The 23,370-nt window shown below is 42.5% G+C and overlaps 1 protein-coding gene across 1 annotated transcript in view; it reads right to left on the reverse strand.

Moving 5' to 3' along the window:
- The window catches only part of LOC144948874 (sucrase-isomaltase, intestinal-like), a 329,860-nt gene that overhangs the window by 288,841 nt on the left and 17,649 nt on the right, over positions 1-23,370 (reverse strand). The window contains exons 2-5 of the mRNA XM_078878575.1: positions 20,591-20,676; positions 19,613-19,733; positions 12,426-12,538; positions 11,688-11,833 (exon numbers count right to left, since the gene is read on the reverse strand). Of these exons, the coding sequence (XP_078734701.1) occupies positions 11,688-11,833; positions 12,426-12,538; positions 19,613-19,733; positions 20,591-20,676 (466 nt within the window). The remainder of the gene's footprint in view (positions 1-11,687; positions 11,834-12,425; positions 12,539-19,612; positions 19,734-20,590; positions 20,677-23,370) is intronic.

The following is a 23,370-nucleotide window of genomic DNA, read 5'->3' on the forward strand; positions in this document are numbered from 1 at the left end:
TCCCAGCAAGTAACTCCATTGGCCATTATATTGAAAAAGTCATCGGGAAATCTCAGGTTAACAATGTATCCATGCATGTCTGTGCCTCTATTCCTGTCACCCTATTTTTGTAAAATATCAATTCCTGGTGGCTGCCCAAATATGACTTAGCCACCGCAGCCACCTGCACTTGTTAATGTTTTTTAAAGACCCCCCCCCCCCCCCCATACATGTCACAGGATGCCCCGATTGTGTGCCACTCATGGCCAGATATGGTCATGAATTATCTCAGATTTTTTTTATGTCACCTTCAGAGCTATGACAGTGCCTGTCTCCCCCTGTCACCCATCATTACCCCCCAAGGCGGCACCCCTGGTCTGCCATCAGCACTTGCCTTAAGAGGATCTACGCTACACGGAGACCCCCACCCCCATCCAAAAATCAACCCTGCACAAATAACCTCTGGCTTCTCAGCGAAACCGTGGTGAGGACGTGGTTAAATCATGATTGACCCATAGGCATGGCACAGCGGCATAATGAGTTACGGTAAGTGAGATTGAGTGAGAAGGTGGGGTTTTCTGCCATGTGCACTGTGTGTGCACGCGCTCATGGCTCCCTCCGTGGTGATATTCTGGTCAGATGTGAGAGGGATGGCCGAATCGGTTAGGCTGCCAAATTTGCTATTTTGGCCGGGATAGTCACAATTTCAGAAAGGTTGTCCCGGTGTCCTAGTGTCCCGAAGGATTTTTAAAGTCAGTCAAAAATGTTCTGGCCTCGTGCTTGATTTATTACGTGCGCAACAAATAAGAAATGTTTGAAATCCAGACGCAGAATAATGTGGCTTGTTGTGGTCATACGAATTCGACCATAATGTATCAGGTGGCTTTCTCAAACAGTGGACAGATAACAGATGGTGATACTGATGCATACAAATTGACAACCGCACACACTTAATCCAATTCACGTTATTGTTCCGATTATCAGGCACCATACGCATAATGTATTGGTTTAAACTATTCACATTCGAAGCGCTCGCTGCGTTGGAGAGATTGGGTCGCTTTTTTTGCCGTTTTTATCTCGAGTAATTTTCGAGTAATCGGCCGTCAAATGTGCAGGTTTTTTAATTTCTCGCTCTGCTCACTCTTAATGCACAGGGAATACCGACTGTGTGTAATGTGCCATTAAACAGACACGCACCTGCAGGCGCGCAACACCGTTTAATTGACACCCACACAGACGAATGTGCGTGTACACCGCCGCCGCGCAGAGAGGCACACACGAGCCACGAACGCGGCAGATGTCCAAGTGCAGTGAGGTGCCTCTTATCCGCAGCCATATTTACCCACAATTCCTATTCCTGCGCCAAACGAATTTGGAAGAAAGAAAAAAAACCGCACGTAGTCTGGGAGGTAATTATTCCTATTAGAGATTTTTTTTTTCTGTAGGTATAAACTTAAAACTTTTCCGGTCATCCTCGCAGCGGTTTTTGGCTAGCCATCGAACAAAGACGGTCACTGCATCACGGACTTTCAGATGCGCTTCTGAGGCTGTCTGTAAAGCTATTCTTTCTAATATGAACTTTTACATCTATATTGAAAACGCATTTCTTTAGAACTGCTTTTGTCTTTAGTTTGTAGTCTTCCGCCGCACCTCCGATTAGCACGGTTGGCTATGTACTGTGCGATCTAAGTTAAACACGCACGCACATATATACTAAACTAGACTATTACCTACCTCGCCAGATATGCAGGAGGTCGTGGGTTCGATACCGACCCTGACGCCTGTATATTTGGAATTTGCATGTTCTCCCCGTGGTCGCATGTAATTTTTCTCCAGGTCTTCCGGTTTTTCCCTCCACATTTAGAAAACATGCGTTTAAAGTATTTGGCTTGTCAATTTCCACGTGATAAGCCACTTTATAGAGCTATCATTTATGGTCAGGTCGCTTCTGAAAAATAACTATGGAACTCAGTTGGCCTTACCTAGTATAATTAACAAAAACTAGTTTAGTAGTTGTGTCCCACAATAATGCCGGTTGATTATACCGTATGGATGAGGGTAAACACTGTCAATGAATCATCAGAATAATTCGAATCATCAGAATTCTTCATTAAAAGTGCCAGAGGTGTGAATAGCATTGATCGTTATCGTAGAGAGATGAGAGTGAAAAGGAAGAAACTGCGTGGCGTCGCGAAGGTTGTGGAGTGAAGTTGACTGCCACGAGCATCACAAATGCACGTCACAACAATTGACAAGTTTCATTCCTTTCTCATATCCACTGCTGGATGAAAAGCGTTTCGAAACCCCCGTGTCGGTCATGGGCAATGTTTGAGCATACTCCATCCACCATGCCAGGCACCGGATTTGTGAAGGTGGGTGCCACGACAGATTCAAACTTCAATCGACACTGATATTTAGCCATGGCCAGGAATTGAACTCTGGTGGTCGGGTTCAAAAGGAAGCAGCGCCACTGTTGAACCCCTAAATACACACGGACTACGATATTGTACGTCCAGAATAAACACCTCATTCGAGACCTAAATATAGCAACCTCCTGGCTTTGACATTCCTCGAAGACACTGGGTGTAACCGTCAACCACATCAGAACACCAACAGGCCGATACAGAAATCCCCTTCATGAATGGATAATGAAGAACAAGCCACAGCAGTGCGATTGTGACCATGCAACCCAAACTATGGACCGTATCGTAAACCCGCTGTGGTCTGCGCTCCTTCAACGAAAGAGAAACATTAAAAACGGCTCTCTCTCTCTGCTGAAGCCATTTCGTGGCTCGCAGACCTCGACATTGGCATTTAGCTCCTGAAAATATTTCTCAACGAGTAAGAATAGATCTACTTCGTGTCAGCAGGTATTCCAAAAGTAAATTCCTAAATCGCTACTGCATGCACTATTTTCCTCTCGCTTCAACACCGCAAGTGGCGTTCTGAGTGTGCTACATGCTCTGCATGCAAAAAATGTGAAAAATTGAAAAACTGTGTAAGGAAAATAATGTTTCTTTTATTCTGGATGTTCTCTGAAAATCACACACGCGACGTGGAGCTGTAGTGAACACATTGTCACTGTGCTTACCACGGAGCCTGTCCAGAGTTCAGTGATAACATGAACGCAATTCCCTGCAAGGTCTGCGTTAACCTATAATAAAAAAAAAACACCCCAGGTGTTTATATAATAATTAAACAGTCCACTTTTGCTCTCCTATTCACACTAGCATCGGGCGACACTTATCGAACAGCATTGAGCTCATGGTGGAAAATCAACATTCCAATGACAGGGGCCTGGCTGCTAACCTAGAACTACATATATTGTGTTGGGAGACAGCTGTGAATAATCTATGTGATCATCACCATCCCATAAATGTGCACTGATAAGTAGACATAAGTCTAACGTTAGGTTATAGTGACTCTTAGTGTCTTGTTCAATTATTTTGGCATGTAAATAAGCACACGTACATACACACACATCTAGAAATACTGCACATGAATATTTAAGTACTGTAGCATAATTAAATAAACACCAAACAAAAATACAAGTTTTAATAGCACTGCATAGCAATTGGTCTGAGGCCATGGGGCACAGCATATTAATAATTAAGGCTAATTAAACAGTGGAGAAAAAAAATATTAGCATAATTCAAAGCTGTGTGCTGGTTTGTGGCAATTTGCATAGAACACAGAATTGAATGAGGGCACTTTTGCCCACGCTGACCTGAATTAAATTCTGCAGATGAATCTTTTTGAGAGGAGCAAATCGGCGCGAATTTCATTAAAGGCTTCCACCATCTCCGCTGCTCTTCAACTTCTAAATTAATAAGTGGCATGTGGCTATTGGTTTTTTGCAAATAACTTACAGCTTGCTCCTGGGTAACAGAGAGAGACAGATGTTTTTAAGCACGTTATATAAGCGATTGTTTCATATCTACATATGCGTCGTGGATTTACTCTCCAACACACAGGTGGGCTGAAGTAGTCACTAATTGGCGCGTTGTTGACATGACAAACCTTACTGGCTGTGTCGGGTGGTGGAGGGTTACGACGCATTTATGCTTACACGATCTAACCCAAACACCTTTATTGCGAGAGCCTCTTTTCTTTGCGGAGGAGGAATATGATGAATAATATGGCACACGCGCAACCGGTCAACACATCTCCGGTCTGACGGTGTTGGTGCGGTGTGTGGTAAGTTTTAGTAGCAAAATGGTTTTGGTGATTTTGTAAATTGATGTGTTGCAAAAACAACACGTGGAAGTGTGTCCTCAGAAAGGACGAACGGAGGGAGAGGTCGGACGGACACAGCTGGACGGAGGTGCTTATTAAACTGGGAACAGCAAGAAGTATTAGGCCACACATTAAGTATATCATTCGTGAAATGACTTCTGTTAATTGCGGATATGTCTGACAACTTTGCGTCCGTGCACCTCTCATTCTCAACACTCTTTAGAGCATCGATGTTACACGCAGTGCATTTTAAATGTGGAGCATGAATATTACTGCAATTATATATGTATGTTGAACTTCTTTTCGCACCATACGTAACCAGCCGTGCAAATCGGAGGTGCGGGAAACGACAACAAACTAAACAAAAAAGCAGTTCTAAAGAAATAAAAGCAGTTTTTACCGTATAAGTAAAAAAAAAATTGGAAGAAAATGCTACAAAAAGGAAAAAAAAATGCTAAGATGGCAGTTGCAAGGCAGCAAGGCAGGTCCCAAGGGCACACCCGTGAGTCTTCCTGCGCCCAATTAAAAGCCTGGCAAAGCCATTTCGTCAGCAAAATGTGCACTCACACGTGCCTGCTTAGACAGTACTCAGCAACGCCAGACGTCTATGAGAAATGCTCACGCAGGGACAAACAAAGGGAAAAAAAACCTGCCCCCGTATAGCCTTCAACTGAGTGTTGAGGCAACAGCTGTTAGCGCGAGCGTCTTTGAAAGCCGTCAAACGAGAGGGTGGGTGGCTAACGCCGTTCCCGGCCGCCTTTGTCTCCCTAGTGCTGGTTACACATCGCACCAGGTACTCAGTTAAGGCTGAGTCGACATAGGGCGGGGCGCGGGGGGGGGATGCCCAGGGGAGGGGTTCGAATATGAGCCAATGAGTGGAATGGAACTCGGGTCGCCCTGGTCGTAGCGCAGCGTGCTAACCACGACACCACCGCTCCCCACAACTGTTCCCCACATTGTCATACACGCACGTGCCTTATTGGACACTTGCGCACATAGGCTTAAGTGTGTTTACACGTGTATACACAACACGGCAAGAATTATTTCAATGCTATCCTTGCATCAAACGAGTAACACTCAGGCGTACAACAACTGAAATAACCCTTATAATTGGGTATAGAATATTCTTGGTTATTTCGGTAAAGTCACGTAGAAGGGAAATAATACAAATATAAAAAATACAAATTCTCACGACGTTTCGACTGCAACACAAGCAATCATCATCAGGTGTGAAATCCACAGCAATAATTTTTTTAAAAAGGGTCTAGAATGTTTGGGAAAGTATTGCTAATGGAGGTCCTGTTATTGACATCAAACAGCCCACGAGTGGACTTGAGATCCAGTAGCATGGCCGTATGTTTGCTGATGTTGCACGGATGCCAAGAGAGTCAAAAACTAAAATATATATTTCAGCATCTTTCCCTATACCGATTTGAGTTGTGTTTGGTGAGCACCCCTAAAGGCAGGCATGGCGCCCGCGGGGAGAGTAATTTTAGTCAGCACATTTAAGGCCGAGTCAACTTCAGGGAAGAACACAATTTCTCCAAGCGCATTCAGGTTGACTGCCCGTGCAGGCCCAATTGACAGGCAGTTGGCTCACCCTTGTGGCATTTGAGGTCATAATTTAGAGAGGAAAAAAAAAGATTGGGCCCCAGCACCGTGTCACCTGCTCAAGTGGCAAGTAGCCACGTGATCACAAACAGCTTGAATCCAACATCCCCCCCCCCCCACCTCACCTTCTTTCATACAAACTAATCTACAGAACCGAGGATGCCGACAGTGATGGATTATGATGCATTGATAATGGGAAGGAGTGTGTGTTTCTGCATATTTTTGCACGTTCACCTCCGAGTGCGTTTTTTTAGCCCAGATCCGTGTAGATGCTCTGCAAGTTCGGGCGTGAACAGCTTATAAGCCCATCGCATTATTCCCTGATCCACCACAAAGGCCACACAGGGCTTATGCAGTACAACACGACAAGCCAGATATACCTGCCATTAATATTGGGCAACCAGAGCATGCAAAGCTGAGGAGCAGATGGGGAGAAGAGAGACGACACAGCAACACAGAGGTGGAGGAGAAATGGACTCAGCAAGATGAGACAGACTATGGGGAAACGAAAGAATGTTTATGATCGCCCAGAGCATTGTGCATGAGGACAGACACAGCCACCCAAAGCATGGGTAATGGAAGTATGGATAATGATGAGGCATGTTTTTTGTTGTTGGTATCTTGAACAACCAGGCAACCTTAACACAAAAATACCAGCTGAAGGACCAAACAAAGATAGCATGCACCGAGCTCCACGTGTGCCGTTGCAGTTTGGCCTCTGCTCACAAACATTACAAGGTGAAATCCAATTTTATAAATCCTTTCTCACAATTTTATCCACAAGTAACACTGAAAGCCCTGTTCCATTTCACTGGGACTCAAATTGAAAGTTGGGGGGTGTGGGGGGGCGTTGGTAATGATAAAATAAATTTTTGAAGGAAAAAAAAGCAATACAGAATAGGTCTATACCATCAACCCACACGGCTTGATGTTGATGTTTTATCATTATTCGAGTCACTGGTCATGACTAAATTATAAAAAAATATGCAACATCAAGACATTGAGGTCTTTTGTTTTGTACGGTTATGGTTATAGATTATATATATATTTTACATTGTGATGGACATTTCTATGCTGGGAGAAAAGGCACGAAGTGAATTGATTCTAAAATATGTATATATTGTACAGCTATTATGGATTGATCAAAACAAATTGTAAGGCAAAGTATATCCCTCCAAAAAACACAGGCAAATGGGGTAGCACCTGTTTCTTTTTGGCGTCTCTAAGCCGGCGGTGGAAATTCCACATTCATTAAACCGCAGAGCAATGGCAGCCTGAGTCAGGCTGAGTCAGCCTGGCAATGCTCTGCTTTTACATGCCAATTACCTGTCACGAACCACAGCAGACCTGAACCAAACGTGTGCTCTACCCAAAGTGGCCCTTGGCCGGATTGTCAATAAATAGATATTCGTTGAACACGTAGGCTGTGTATGTATATTGTATGTTGATTACCCTCTGAATAACCTAACCGCTAATGTGTATCCATTGTAATTGATATGCATAAATTTACCCCCCCCCTCCCTTTGGCATTCGAACCTGATTGGCTCGCATTTATCCATCTATTTAAGACCGAAACAGGAGGATTTCTCCACAACTCTGTCTGTCACCTGATGATGCTAGTCGTAGTTACTGGCGACAATGTCGTACTCAAATTGTAAATGTTATGGGTTTACGCTCCAACACACTGGTGTGCTGTGCTAGGAACAAATTGGCATGTTCTGTTTCCGCGACAAACCCTTTACTAATTGGCTGTGTCGAGTGGTGGCGGGTTAAATGACACATTTATATTTACGCAATCTATCCAAAAACCTCTATTATGGATATATAGATATGATAACTAAGATAGAAAATACACACATTCAACGTTATGTTATATTTATTAACAATAATACTAAAATTCGTTGTTTTTTTATTCCACGTGAAGCTAATTTAATATAAATGATAAAATACATGTATTGATGTTATAGGTTATTGTAATTCACAAATATTATATAATAAACACAGGTTTAAATTATGTTTGGGGTTATGAGCGTGGATATTAATTACATGTGGGGCTATTTGATTAAAATAATAAAGTACACGTTTTGATGTTCGAGGTTATTGTATTCATACATAATTTATAATAAACACTGGTTTAAATACTGCTTTGGATTGTTATGAGCATGTATATTGTCTGAATACATATTAGAAATGATTTTTTTTCCTAACATGCCTTCACATTTTAAATGTATTCTAATAAAATACACTCTCTCGTCTGGTTGCCGCTATCGGTAACTATTGAAATATTAATTGTAAAGTTTTCGAAATAAATTCCTGATAACAATCATGCGACTGTGGTTTGTCTCACTTCTTTGGAGGTCGTTCATTACGATTAAACTGCACGAAGACTTTCATTTTTTTAATTTACATACATTACATATACCGTAAGTATTAGGATGTGGCACAAACACAATGTTTCACATACCAATTCAGAAAATGCACCCCTTAGCAATCGCCTATTCACAGCCTACGATGTGACCAAAAACAATAAATAAAGTACTAACAATAATAATAACAATAATAAAACAGATCAAAATACAGGATAGCCTGAGGCTTATACGAGGATGGTGTTCGGGGAGAGAACAAAACAGCAAAGGCCACAAACGGCATTAATAACCTCTTTAAAAACAGAGCCAAAAACTCTCTGGAAATAACTACATTTTGGCTATGGTCTAGCGGGCACCTTTTATGATTAAAATCTGCTTCAGTCGAGCAAACAGAGCTCCATAAAGACAGGGTGGAGGGATGACAAAAAAAACCCCAGGCATAAACCTTGGCAGCAAGTTAAACATGCAATCAATGGAGCGATACTACTCAGCCCAGCGATTGAGAGAATCTCAGAGCATTATAGAAGCCAGAATCGCTATTTAATCTCGAATTTATTACCAAATCTTCAGTGTGACACCGGGTTCAGCACGCAAGCGCCCGGTGTTTTGGTTTGAACTGTTTTGATTTTACAACAGGTCTTTACTGAATACATTCTTTTGACTGGAAAAACTAGAGATACATGAATCTAGGGAAGACAGCGAATTAAGCGCAAAAGCAATTTGAGCAATTTGATGCAACTGTGGGTGTCTAATGCTAAGTAATTGTGTAAATATCATGGACTGAGCTAAATGGAAGGGAGGCCACGATCACTGATGTTTTTGAGAAACGACATGGCACAGAGTTAGCGGGAGATGGATCTAGCCCTGAATGTATGTATGTATGTTGAACTTCTTTGGCATCAAATTTCGATTTAAAGCTTTTGTGACTGCAGGGATTCATCTTCTTGGTTCTTTCGGTAAAGTCACGTAGAAGGAAAAAAATAAAATAAAATAAATAAAATAAAATAAATAATTATCACGACGTTTCGGCCACAACGCAAGCAGCCGTCCTTTGGCATCGTACGTAGCCAACCGTGTTAATCGGAGGTGCAGAGAACCCTGGGGAAGGGGGCGGTAGGGTCCCTGACTATTTTACTGCGCGACTAAGGGCAAAGCTGGCCCTGCAGTGTCAGGAGTGGTGGGCTGAACGGTCAGCTCCCCCCTCCTTCTAAATGATGACAATTAAACAACATTTTCGTGCAAATGCTGATTTTCCATTAAAGTTCGCCAGTTTGGCGAAAGCCCCTTAACGGCGGAGGGCAGTGAAGCGGCCTAGCGCTAACGCATTTGCCACTGCGAAAAAGAGCTTTATAGCTCATCGGATTCCTCCAGTATAAACAAATACAAATTCTGAATCTGTTGCACAGGTCCATGGTTCGAATCCAGTAAGAGCCGCCCTGGTTAATACCGCGTTGTGTAATATCCACAATTACACTACGCGCTATCTGCTTCACAGTGGACGTGAAAGATCCCCCGACAGCATTTGCAAGAGTGTGCCATTGTGTGCCAGCGTCATGGTAAAAATTTGCCTATTTTGCATTGCAAACGACTCAATTGGAATACACATAGCGATCATCACTCCCCTACTGCGAAAACTTGGCAGGACCCTCCCGATAAAGCGTCGGGAGACTCATTGAGTCTTTCCTGGGTGAACAAGCATCATGATAATGCAAACTATGGCAGAATGCATGACAGACACACGTGTATTGCACTGTAACTCATTCTGTTAATCATTGATTAGCAAATCCACGTGTTCACTCATGATACATGCATGGCATACTACATAGGAGATCAATTATTTACAATTATTCATATGGTTAAATTACATTAATGACTCTTTGGTTATTTCGGTAAAGTCACGTAGAAAATCAAATCAAATAATAATAGAATACGACGTTTCGGTTGCAACACAAGCAGCCATCATCAGGTAAAAATGAATGATAAAACACAGACACGGAAACAACATAGTCAGACACACATGCAGAGACACACCGAGCGAGACACACACCAAGACAAACAGAAGGACAACGAATCTGTGCCGAGGCCTTAAATAGAGAGAGGGAGATGGAGCAGCTCAAGCTTTACAAACAATTTACACTATGAGATCTCTTTTACAAGTGGCAAAATATAGTAGTAGGTTTTTACCCTTTTAAACTGGTACAACACTGAATAAAGGTGTCAGTTTTGTACCAGTTTGAAAGGGTAAAAACCTACTACTTTACAAACAAGATGGAAACAAATACAAGAAACATTCCTCATGATATGTTCAAAAACGAGACAAAAAAGTGAAAAAAATGTCATCAAATGTATTTACGCATGTTGAACTTCTTTCATGCCGTACATAACCAACTGTGCTACTCAGAGGTGTGGTAAAATTACATTGAAATCACGACAATAACATTTTAACAATCGCCAATTGAATCATAACAAGACGAGCAAATAGATCTGAGACATGTATAATGTACTTATTCTAGGTTATTTCGGTAAAGTCACGTAGAAGGGAAACAATAAAAGAAAAAAAATATTAAATAATAAAATTGTCACGACGTTTCGATTGCAACACAAACAATCATCTACGTGACTTTATTAAAAGAACCAAGAATATAAATCCCTGCAGTCACGAAAGCTTTAAATCAAAATATAATGTACTTATTATGCACTGCTGCATGAGGGCTCCTCCACGCACCTTGTCTCAGGAAGTTCATCTGACGACAATTTACTCTGGTGGTCAGTCCAGATTGGTGTTGCTAAAAACGGATAGATGTGGCTTCATAGAAGTGCACATCTCTGGAGACCACCTGGAGAAGATTCCAGGCATGTGCTGACAATAATGGCGAATGAGCAGAGACTCTTTGATTTTTGAAGCTATTAACATACATTTGTTATCATGTTACACTGTATTATCCGTTTTTTCTATTAAGAATGATAGTCCCATATAAGTGTCATTCAGACGCTGTCTTTCCGACAGACCTGTTCTTCACCTGAGGACGGCTGCTTGCGTTGTGGCCGAAACGTCGTGAGAATTATGTTTTATTTTTATTATTTTATTATTTCCCTTCTACGTGACTTTGCCGAAAGAACCAAGAAGATGAATATGTGCAGTCACGAAAGCTTTAAATCGAAATTTAAGTGTTAACATTCTTTTGAAGCACCCATAGCCACGAGAGGGCTTCAGGAGATAGTTCGTGTAGCTTTGAAATTGGTTACATCGTGTAAATATAAATGTGCCCTTTAATCCACCAACACCCGACACAGCCAATTAGCAAGGTTAGTCGTGTAAACAAAACGTGCCAATTCGTTACTGCTTCAGCACACCGGTGTGCTGGAGAGTAAACCCACACAATTTACAACATTTACAGAAACAGTGGCATACTGCACGGTCCACAAGTGGAGCGAGCAGAGAGTGGGGGGGAGGGGTGGGTAGTGACAAGTGGGGTCCCAGGCGAGGCGACTCACAGCACGATGTTGGTGGCCTTGCGGATGACGCGGATGCCGAACGGCTTCTCGATGACCTCCACGCCATACAGGGTCTCGCTGGCGGCCTGGCCGGTGAACCGTGGCACCAGTGGCACCTCGAAGCGTGATGCCGTGGCATCCGTGATCTGCGAGACGAAGAGTCGAGTTGAGCAGGGATAGATAGGGGTGTGCCGCTGGGCTTTGTGGTAGTTCATCCATGACTTTTAGAGAATGCATAGCACCTCCAAGCAAATCAAGTGGGCCTTGGGATTAATTAAAACATACGAATGCACTAAATAATTTGAAGATACTCCACTGATTTTCATGACTATATCGATATCTGCTTCGAAGGTGATTGCCTATTATGAAAGCAATCGCTCCATGTGTAACAGGGGAGAGTGGTAAAATATGTAATAAGCGTATTTAGACTGGTGAGAGACGTGTCGAGGCTTTGTAGTAAAAAGCTGTGGTCTCTATCATTTCTTCCGTAATTATTTCGGTGGGGGTATCGATACGTTAACCATTCTGTGCACGCGTTAGATGATACATCAACAATAAAACTCTGAAATAATTCTACGAACGGTAATAAATGGAACTTTGCAAAAATATGGAACGCACCAAAACCGTGCCGTTCAAGTGGCTTTAAGCACAGAAGCAAATGGTAACGCATTCTTTTTTTATTCGCGAGTGAAGGCATTTAAGTAGTGAGAAAGACTGCCTGCCCGTCTGCCTGCCTACCTTGAAGTGTAGCTTGGTCTTAGTCTGCAATTCCACTTCAAGGAGCAGCCGGTTGATGATGTCGCCCCCAAACCTTGCTGGGGTCGGGATGCTATTCAGCTCGTATTTAAAGCCTGTGCACAGCACACACACACACACACGGAGCACACACTCACCAACCACTCTCTTCAGAGTTAGCCGAGCGCACATCGGCACTGCTTAAGTAGAATTTGGTTAATCGTCTTGAAAGGTCAAACTGTAGCCACTTTGTATATACGACGGATGTGCTTTGAAAATATGATGGATGCATTTCGGCTTAACACATTTCGAAATTCAGATTTTAGTCTTTTTAAGAACAATTATCTAAGTGACGTAATACTTAAACGTGTTTCTTGTGCTAGAAGTAGCACATTCCAAAAGTGACTTAACATAAGTAACATCATTTCCTGTGATGTCAAACCTTCCAATTCGAAAAAAAAAATTTCGGACCATTCGAAAGCTTGTGTTTAGGCCCCATTTTCATATTTTTCGGAATAATCCAGAAATCGAGAACGCATGACTAATATTCATGTGAATTGCTGATGCATATGAAACGTACGTGTTCATATCAATGTCTATTTAAGGGGTCTATTGATCAGAGTTTTCAAGTAGATGCGTGACATCAACTTCCAGGGCTATACTCTGACATAAGGTGGTGTGCACTGTGGGTCGTGAGAGTTTGAAATTTTATTTCGTATGGCAAGGTGAAATTTGCAACGTTATATGTGTAAATTGAGGTTATTGAGGCATTTAATAGTCTCTGTGGAGGCTTGGTGGATTAAAGATAAATGTACAAACACGTATTATGAATAGAGTATGAAATTAAAATGTCTTAGTCTCATTTGGAAGCTAAACACAAGTGTTAGAAAAGTATCCCCATTTCTTAGACTCACAGCCATATATGTCCGCATGATCTACAACCTTGCTGCAATCGTAAATATATCTGAGAATAAATATTTAAATCGAAACAATTATGCTCCATCCTTATTTATAGTAATGTTTTATTGTACACGGGGAAACCACTTACAAATTGGCTCTGATCTTATCTCAGTCAAGATGCACCACAAGCCAGCCTCGCAAAACGAATTGTAAATGATCGCAAAGCTCACACGGCAACACTCATCTGCGTGCTTTCCTCATTGGAATGTCGACTCTGAGTTTGACACATTTAAATTCATCTTCTTGGTTCTTTCGGTAAAGTCACGTAGAAGGGAAGTAATAAAATAATAAAAATAAAACATAATAAAATAAGTGAGAATTATTTTATTATGTTTTATTGTATTTTTCTTATTTTATTACTTCCCTTCTACGTGACTTTACCGAAAGAACCAAGAAGATGAATCCCTGCAGTCACGAAAGCTTTAAATCGAAACATTTTAATTCGTATCTAAATCCCATTTTTTGCTAATTATTATATCGATTTTGGTGACCATTATCCCGTTTAAGAGACCTTGGTGTATATCATAAATTGAGCCCTGTGCAATTTTATAATTATTAACTTGGATATATATATTAATTTCATCAGCATATTTATAAACTAAAGCATTTTTTATTTATTAATCAGATAAGGTCCACTGAGCTATTATAGCCGTTTCTCAGAAGTGACCTGGCCACAAATGATAGCTCAGCAAAACGGCTTGTCATGTGGAAATCTGTCGCAGCCAAATTTTGTAAATGCATGTTTTTAAATGTGGAGGGAAAAGCCCATGTGACCACGAAGCGAACATCCAAAATCCAAATTCATCAGCGATAGGGTCGGAATCGAACCCACGACCTCCGGCATATCATACGAAGGGAGTTAACATCTCGCCACTGGAGCGCTCTCTTTCTGGAGGTGGCTGGGTGTTTCAGGTGGTTAATAACATATCAAGGTGACGAGCTATAACGAGTGAAAACCCGAGTTTTAATCCATATAATGACACACGCAATTAAACCAAGTTCTCCAGCGTGAGTCGATGGTCCCAAGCTGATCACGTGAAAGACCCGATCACGTTAAATTTGATTTCGATTGATTTAGACGGAAAGTTCCACCTTTGACATTTCACAATTTCAGTTTGATTGACATGAGAAAAAAAACTTTTTGCAGGGTATGTAAAATGTGTCCCTTTTGTGGACGTAAAAAATAGGTTTACTTAAGTGATTCCAGAGTTAATTACTTGATGTCATCGTTCAGAGTCATTCTCTGAAAAATGAAATTCTCTGCTAGTTGACGTATTTTTACATTTATTTATTTTCATGTCAAGGCATTACACGTATACCACCCGTATAACGAGATTTTTTTTCTGTAAACGTAAGAATTTAATACTATTTATGTTTTTGGCGTCTTTCGGTAGAATTATGTCGATAGATACAAGTAAATAAAAATAATAAATATAAAATTAACAAAAAACCACGACGTTTCGATCACAACAAAAGCTATCGTCATCAGGAGAAAAGAGGTGGGGAGCTGCTGAATGCAGACTGTTTTATAGGTTAAAAATGGGTGGAGTCCTAGGGTCATAAACGAAGTGGGCGGGGCTAGTTATGTTAATGTGATAAATTAGCATGTTAATGTCAGATCGGAAAGAGGCCTCCAAGACGAGTGCGCGGGTGGCGATGTTAATGTGATACATTAGCATTTACACCATTGGAACCTCATTTGCCAGTAAAAATATGATAATTGGTTTTTTACCCTTCTATCTGGCAACAAAACTGACACCTTTTTTACAAGGAGTCATGTTTACATAGACCAAAATACCTGCAGTCATAACGCAAACAAAAAACATAACTCTGATAATGTGCACTGTCCTTGAAGTTGATTGGTTGGGTTGGACCAGATGACGCCAAAATGCGCCTTTTGGCGTCATCTGGTCCAACCCATGTGAGACTAGGCTCTGAGGAAAGCTGTCTCGAGTGTGGACCAATCAACTCCAAGGACAGTGCACATTATCAGAGTTATGTTTTTTGTTTGAATTATGACTGCAGGTATTGTGGTCTATGTAAACATGACTCCTTGAAAAAAAGGTGTCAGTTTTGTTGCCAGATAGAAGGGTAAAAAAACAATTATCATAAATTAGCATGTTAGTGTGAGATCGCAGAGCCAGAGAAATTCAACCTGTTAATGTGAAATCGGAGAGCCGAAGCCACGGGGAAAAATAAAATAAAAATTAACATCGGAACGTGGCAGGATGGGAACATCACAGCCAGTTATGACTTAAACTGGTTGATGACGTCTTTCCAATGATTGCTGAGTTTGTACCCATCCTCTCAGTGGAAATTGTGTCTGTGTCTGTATATATGGATGGCTTTGTAAACGAATCTTTATTGATAGCCAGTGGGCTTACGGAGTACCTTCGTCTTAGAGAAATACATTTCGTGTGAGCCAACCGCATTAAAACAATGATCAGCCACAGGCGACGTGTTGGTCCAACCGTGTCTCAAATCTGCCTTATGCTCACCAACACGGTCCGAAACATGTCACTTAGTTTCCCCAATGTAACAACTGCCGCAGACACAGCTTAGTTTGTAAACGCCAGGGCATTGCATATCAGGGATCACATCCTTTACAGATGGGATCAGATCACGAATTGTATGTACTGTGTTAAATCGAGCCTGGATCTTGTGTTTGCTCAAGACTTTGGAAATATTTTAGGTGACCGTTATTATGTATGGCAAGGTGATGGTTTTGATAGGGTCCTCTGATGGTTCTTTCCCAACGGTTGAGGTGGTAGCTTTACGGATTGTGTAGTCCGAATATCCATTCATCTTGAGAGCTTGGTGCACGTGTTTCAGTTCACTGGCTAGGTGATGATGGTCGGAGATGTATCGAGCTCTATGGTGTAGATTTTCGATGAGGGAATTCTTCTGGGATGCATGGTGGTGGGAGTCAGGTTTTAGGTAGGCATCCGTATGAGTTGCTTTCCTGTAGACAATGTCCCATTGAGCCATCTCATCTCTTTTCGATTAGAACATCTAAAAATGGTGGCTTGCCATCCTTTTCCACCTCCATGGTGAATTGTATGGCTGGGTGTATGGAATTAATGTGGTTGAGGAATTGGTTCAGAGCTGGTCGGCCATATGGCCAATTGATGAACGTGTCATCTACGTACCTCTTCCACAAGGACGAACGTAGAGTGGATGCCTGGATGGCGTCTGTCTCAAATTGATACTATTTAATTGAGAAATCATTTAGTTGAGTTAATCACCTGAAGACGGTCGCTTGTGTTGCGATAGAAACGTCTGCTCTATTAATGTTCTATCTACGTCACTTTACAAAAACAACCAAAGAGTATATAATCTCCTCTTATACATGGGGGTTGAATATTGCACGTAATAGGATACAATTTACCCCATGTATCTGTCAAATATTGCAGATAATAGAACACATTTTCCACTTAGCAGTGAAAACGTTCACGAAAGATAGGAAGATGTTCTGTAGGAAAACAACTCATGAAAGGGAAACAACTTTGAAGATTGGAGAGCGTAGAACAAAATAGGGCCACTGAGAGCATAACTTTTTTTCTGGACGCTTTAGGTCATGTGGATAATTAATAGGAGTTCAACGAAATAGGGTGACAGATAAGGGGAGTTATCCTGTACTCATACGAATGGTGAATCTAAGTTGAACCCATCCCGGGTACACACCAAATAGCGCACAGACACCTTAAGCACAGATTATAACTGCACACACGGCTCCCATTCTGGAGATAATTTTGCGCCGGAAACATAAGGCGACCATGTGTTGTATGGCCCCGAAAGGGCGTTAATCCATGCATCACGAGATCGGGAGTGTGTGCACACGTGCGTGTCTATGCGTGCGCGTGTGTGTGCACGCGTTAGGAGCGGGGTAGAGTAGCGGTTATGGCGCTGCGCTAAAAACCTGGTGCGGTGTGTAAAAACATCACCACTGGGGAGACAAAGGCGGCCAGGCGTGGTGTTGGACACCCACCCCCTCGTGTGGCGTTCTGGCCTTCATAGGTGATCGCCAACAGCACTTGCCCCAATAGTCAATCACAGGCTATACGGGGGATCTTTGTCTTTGAATGCGTACAAACGCAAGTGGTGTGGGACTCATCGCAGAGAGAATCCACATGCCACTCGAAAGCTGGCACATTTGCTCTGATATTGCACAGGCGACGCACGCGCAAATCAGCTGTGCTTGAAGCTCATCACCCTGTAAATCCATCATCGCATTGATACCACTCTCATGAAAAATTAAAGGGACATGTGCATATGCTTATAATTGGTTATTCATGGTCGTTTGTTCTATTTTTTTTACACAGAGATATTGTGTGCCCTTTTTTTTGTTTGCATCCTGGGTGTCTATTATCAAAAGAGAAAACAAACGTGGGCTCTTAATTAGACATACGCCTGTGGCCAAATTACTCGCAATGTGCTCGATCTTGTTAGATCTTGGAAGCTAAGCAGGTCCAACACCTGGGCAGTGCTAAGATGCGCGCCCACCATGCCCAGCAGGTTGCTCTATGCCGCTCTTGGGCTACGTGGTGTGATTTGTTGTACTTTTACACTCACAAATCTATGCTCCTCACATAGAGTTTTCAAATAACCCCTCAATAGGCGCCAAGCATTGGGAGGCAGAGGGGGTCTCCATCCAGCAATAGATTGACAAAAGTTGTATGTACGTATGCATACGTACATACATACCATATAAACAGATGGAGATAATTTGAGATGTGTTATCACAATCATAATATTTATTTATACTGGAGGAGTAGGGGTGGGTGAGAACGTTGCAACAAGAAACAACACAAAAACACGATAGGAATGTAAAGTATAGAAAAGGTAAACAAACCGCTTAAAAAAAAATTCAAATACAACTAAACCATTTTTTTTATCTTACCATGTAAACCCCACTGAACTAATTGCTTATATTTCGGAAGCGACCTGGCCACATGAAAGCTTGACGCAGGTGGCTTATCGCGTGGGAATTTAAAGCAGACATAATTGGCCACAGAACGGCAGTCGTGCACCATCGATCTTGACCGATGGTTCACTTCTGTGACCCCGACGCGCTGCGTTTGTTTGGCTGACACGGAGGTGGGGGCCAAGGCAAGAAGCGTTGTCGCCGACGCTAGCCGGATCGCCCTTTCACAAGTCGGACGACTGAAGGGGCGTCTCTTGTCACACGCATTCTCGTGATTCATTGCGATTGGCCGTCAACGTCGTACACACACACACACAAACTATACAGTGGCGGTCACAGTGCACTGGGGCAGGAAATTAAAGAGCCCCCTGATGAAGATGTGGAATTCCTGTGGATTCATGGGAAAATCTCTTCCAATGCAAGAGAAGTCTTTGTCCTTGGGTTACGGATTGCATCATGGTGATGATGATGATGGTTCACACAGCCCACGATAGCCCAAACGTGTTGGCAGATGTCTTCAATGCTTAAGGGTGGCTCGTTCTGCTTCTGTTTGCATAAAGCAGCAGCTTCTTATTAAGTACGTATTAGCAGTGAGTTTAATATTACTTTATTTAGTTTTTTTCTGGATATTTACGTGCAACTTCAGATTTCAATTTGAATAATGAAAGTTTGGATTTTAATGATTACATTTTTGAACGATCACCGTGTATGCACTGTCTGATCATTTTATGGGATTTTTGATTTTTATATATATGTTCGTAATTTTATATATATATATTTTTTAATATTCTTCATGACATTTCACATTCGAATATAACGTCCCAACGGTAAGATAATTATTTTGACGTAATTATTTTTTAGATTCTAATAATTTAAACAAAAGAGACGTCAGGTATCAAAAAATAATTTCTTTAGAACTGTTTTTTTTTTGCGTTTAATTTGTTGTCCTTCCACCACATATCCGATTAGTATGGTTGTCTATGTACGGTGCGATAAAAGTTCAACATATATCCATACAGACGTGAGGTCACGTTTTCGGATAAATCTGAATAATAAAATTGGTTAATTTAAAGACCTCATAACCCGGCTTAATTTTCCAATATGTTGGATTAATCCCAACTATAATTTGATTACCTCCATCAGTGGTGCCATATACTCCTCGCAACAGCTTGGTTCAGATGAGAACACCATGTTAGCTCAACTCGGTAGGCGTTAGACCTGGCTTACGGTGACATGAACAATTGAGTCATTGTTAGTATTGATTATTATTTCTGTTATACGTGGGGGCGGGCGGGGGTGGACGTACCGGCTGGAGTTTTGCTCGAGCTGACAATGTCATAGCCGCCGCTGTTTTTTAAGTAGAAACACCAGGGCACATTGGGAGTCCCAGATTCCTTCCAGCAGCAGCCCCGGGCCTCGCAAGATTCCTGCATGAACACATGGAGACAAACAAAGACAAAGATCCCCCGCATAGCCTTAATAGAACTATTAACTATAACTAATTTACTTTTTTTTACCTTTTGCCAGGTAAGTGCCACTGCGCTCTGTTTTTTTTTTCAAAAGCGACCTGGCCACAAGTGATGGCTCGACAAAGTGGCTTATCACCTTGGAAATTATTACCAGCCAAATATTTTATTCCAGCCAAATAGACTGTTGGGGCAAGTGGCGTCAGCAAGCAACTGTGGACGCCAGCTGAGCACACGAGGGGGTGGGTGGCCAACACCACGCCCGACCGCCTTTGTCTCCCTGGTGGCGATGTTAACACACCGCACCAGGTAGTCATTTAAGGCTGAGTCGACCTTGAGGAGGCCCAGGACCGGTTTAGATCATCGTCATTGATGTTGGCCATAAGCGGGAATCGATCTCTGGTTTGCCAGGTTCGTAGATGTTTACAGACTGTCCTGATAGTGCATTGTCTCTGTGCTGTTCCCCTTTTGGCGTTCTCTGTTTGAGTCGAGGCTCAAAAAAAGCTGTCTCTAGTGTGGAACAATCAGTTTCAAAGACAATGCATATATTACCAGAGTATGTTTTTGCTTGCATGTTAACCACAAGTATGTATGGTTAATGCAGACATGATTCCTCGCAAAACATCTGTTTGGTGTTTTAACATTTTAACACCTGTTTTATTGCCTATAGACTGCACTGGTTTCTTATTTTTTTGTTTTTTAAGGCTGAGTCGATCACGCAAACGTGCCGGTTTTTGGTATTCAGTTGGCGTGGTTTTGAATGCACCGTGGACACTGGTGCTCACGTGACACGTGAGCTGCACGAATAATAGAGGCACCTGAGAAGCTTTGGCGTCCGGGTGACAGTCAAAGCGCATGGCATCGACGATGGCATCGGTGCATGAGGGCTCCACAGCCGCTGAATCTGAAACTACAATCGACACAATACGGAGGCACAAAAAAAAGTTCTGTTAATCGACAACTCGTGATGGGGATGTGCAAACGCACTACAGATAATCATTGCAGGGACGATCTGTAAGTGGGTGGGTTCTATATAACTAGGTGCAAAACTAAAACCACGTTCGAACAAAGTTGCAAAACAAAAGTAAATCATTATCTTTCGTATGTACGTAACATTTCTGTCGCACCGTACGTAGTCAACCATGCTAATCGGGGGTGCTGTTCGGCATGATGTATGACGTTTTTTTCCATGTGCTGGGAACTTCTTCAAGTTCCTGAAGGAACTAAATTGAGCTTTTTCAGTTCTGTTATAAATATAGATGTGCATATATGTGTAAATAACTAAATACATATGTGGGACGTGATTAGGCAATGGTTAGCACGCTGCGTTATGAACCCGGCGGCCCGAGTTTTGATTCCCGTTCACGGCCAACACCATTGACGATTATCTGAATCGGTCCCGGGCCTTCCCTAGGTCGGCTCAGCCTCAAACGAGTACCTGGTGTGGTGTGTCAACATCGCTACAGGGGAGGCAAAAATGGTCAGTCGTGGTGTTGGCCACCCACCCCCTCGTGTGCCGTGCCGGCCTTCACCGGTGCTCGCTAACAGCACTTGCCCCTACAATCTGTTGAAGCTACACGGGTGATCTTTCTTTTTGTACACGTAAGCGTGTCTCAATGCTTGTGTGTGCACCTGTTTGTCTCTCTCTCCATGCTTGTATGTTCATTAGACTTTCAATCGTGTAACATTGGAATGTTACGCTATTGATCAACACATCGTGGTATTGCGATCCTTGTGCCTGCGTGTGCGTTTGAGAAGAGGCCCGGCTGTCTGCGCACTGCTCCATCGCTCCCGGTGACCTGGTTTCAATTCCCACGGCCGTTCACGACAAGAGGGCAAGCAGAGGGGTAAACTTCTACTGGGCCTTTCCAAGGTCAACTCAGCGAATCATTACAGAGCGGCAACACCCTTCGTCCCCGCTAAAGTTTCACCCTAATGTGGGACACAATGCGCACAGTCCGAGGTGCGTGTCCACAAGAGGTGCCTATTTTTTTCTCGCGCACTTCTTTCGCTCACGCCACTGCTGGTAACAAGGGCCTTCCCACTCGGGGAGGGTAGTGGAGGGGGGGTGTATATGTATTCTTAGGTTTTTTCGGTAAAGTCACGTAGGTAAAACATTTAAATTAATAAAAGTAAAATAAAAATAAAATAAAAATCACGACGTTTCGGAGGCAACACAAGCTTCCGTCTTCAGGTGGAACCGTCACAGCACGATAGCTGTATCAAGTATCACTTGATACGGTTCCACCTGAAGACGGAAGCTTGTGTTGCCTCCGAAACGTCGTGATTTTTTTATTATTATTTATTTTACTTGTATTAATTTTAATTTTTTATCTACGTGACTTTACCGAAAAAACCTAAGAATATGAATCCTTGCAGTCACGAAAGCTTCAAATCTAGAATTAGGGGTGTATATGGTCTCCTCTTCCACGCTTGCCAGTCTCTTTGGGGGAGGTGGGCATTATTGCACTCTAACCCCAACACGCGCGGTCGACTAACCCCAATCTCCACCCGTTTCTCTTTTAGATACGGCTGGGTGGACAGATGCGGTGGAGGATGGGATAATTTATTAAACTTGCGCCATTGTTGTGGCCGGGGTAACGAATCGAACCGCCAACCTCTGGGTTGCAAGTCCAGTTCTGCTGACCGTTAAAACATGGCAAGTCCCCATGATGTGTTACAATGAATAAAAATGCATCGCAGACAATTGCACGGGCTACGATATTATTTTATGTTGCGTAACCTCGAAAACTTTTGTTTCACATGCAACCCATAACTTCAACGGAAATTTCGTCTTTTACTACCTCGAATTAACCGCAATTAATAATCTGTCTCAACGGAGCTATTGAAGTGTGCTTGATGTTGCACAGTTGGCAAATGGCTTCATCGCGAGAACGGAGTGTGGAGGACTCACAAGTACCGTTTAATCTTCTTGGTTCTTTCGGTAAAGTCACGTAGAAGTGAAATAATAAAATAATAAAAATATACACAACGCAAGCAGCCGTCCTCAAGTGAAGCACAGGTCTGTCGGGAAGACAGCGTCTGAATGAGAATTATTTTATTATGTTTTAATTTTATTATTTCCCTTCTACGTGACTTTACCGAAAGAACCAAGAAGATGAATCCCTGCAGTCACGAAAGCTTTAAATCGAAAGTACCGTTTAAGTATGACTGCGAGAGACTTAGAAGTTTATTTCCCCGGTAAAGCCCATTGAGCCATGAAGCTGTCTTTTTTCATGGGCGACTGAGCCACCAGACATCAGCCGCAAAGCGTTCCACCTCGACAGGAGGCTGTGGACAATACACAGGAAGGGAGATCTCACGTGGTGTATTTTCTCTTTCAAACACTTCAACGAACCGTGGAGGACCAGTTAGGTTTTTTTGTTTCATTCTGGGTGGACAGAGACGGGCAGGAGGGGAAGATTTAAAGGAAACCTGCACCGCTGTTTCAAGTTTCAACCGCCGTGCCGGGAGATCAAAATCAAAGCCGGGGCGACCCTTGTATTGAAAGTCCAGCGGTGCTGATCTTCGCAGCACGGCAACACCCGTCTCCTAAATACAGGGAGTTCATGTGAAAGTGGAGAAGGACAAAAGGGAA

The sequence above is a fragment of the Lampetra fluviatilis genome, chromosome 51 (genome assembly GCF_964198595.1).
Source record: "Lampetra fluviatilis chromosome 51, kcLamFluv1.1, whole genome shotgun sequence".
Lineage (NCBI taxonomy): Eukaryota > Metazoa > Chordata > Hyperoartia > Petromyzontiformes > Petromyzontidae > Lampetra > Lampetra fluviatilis.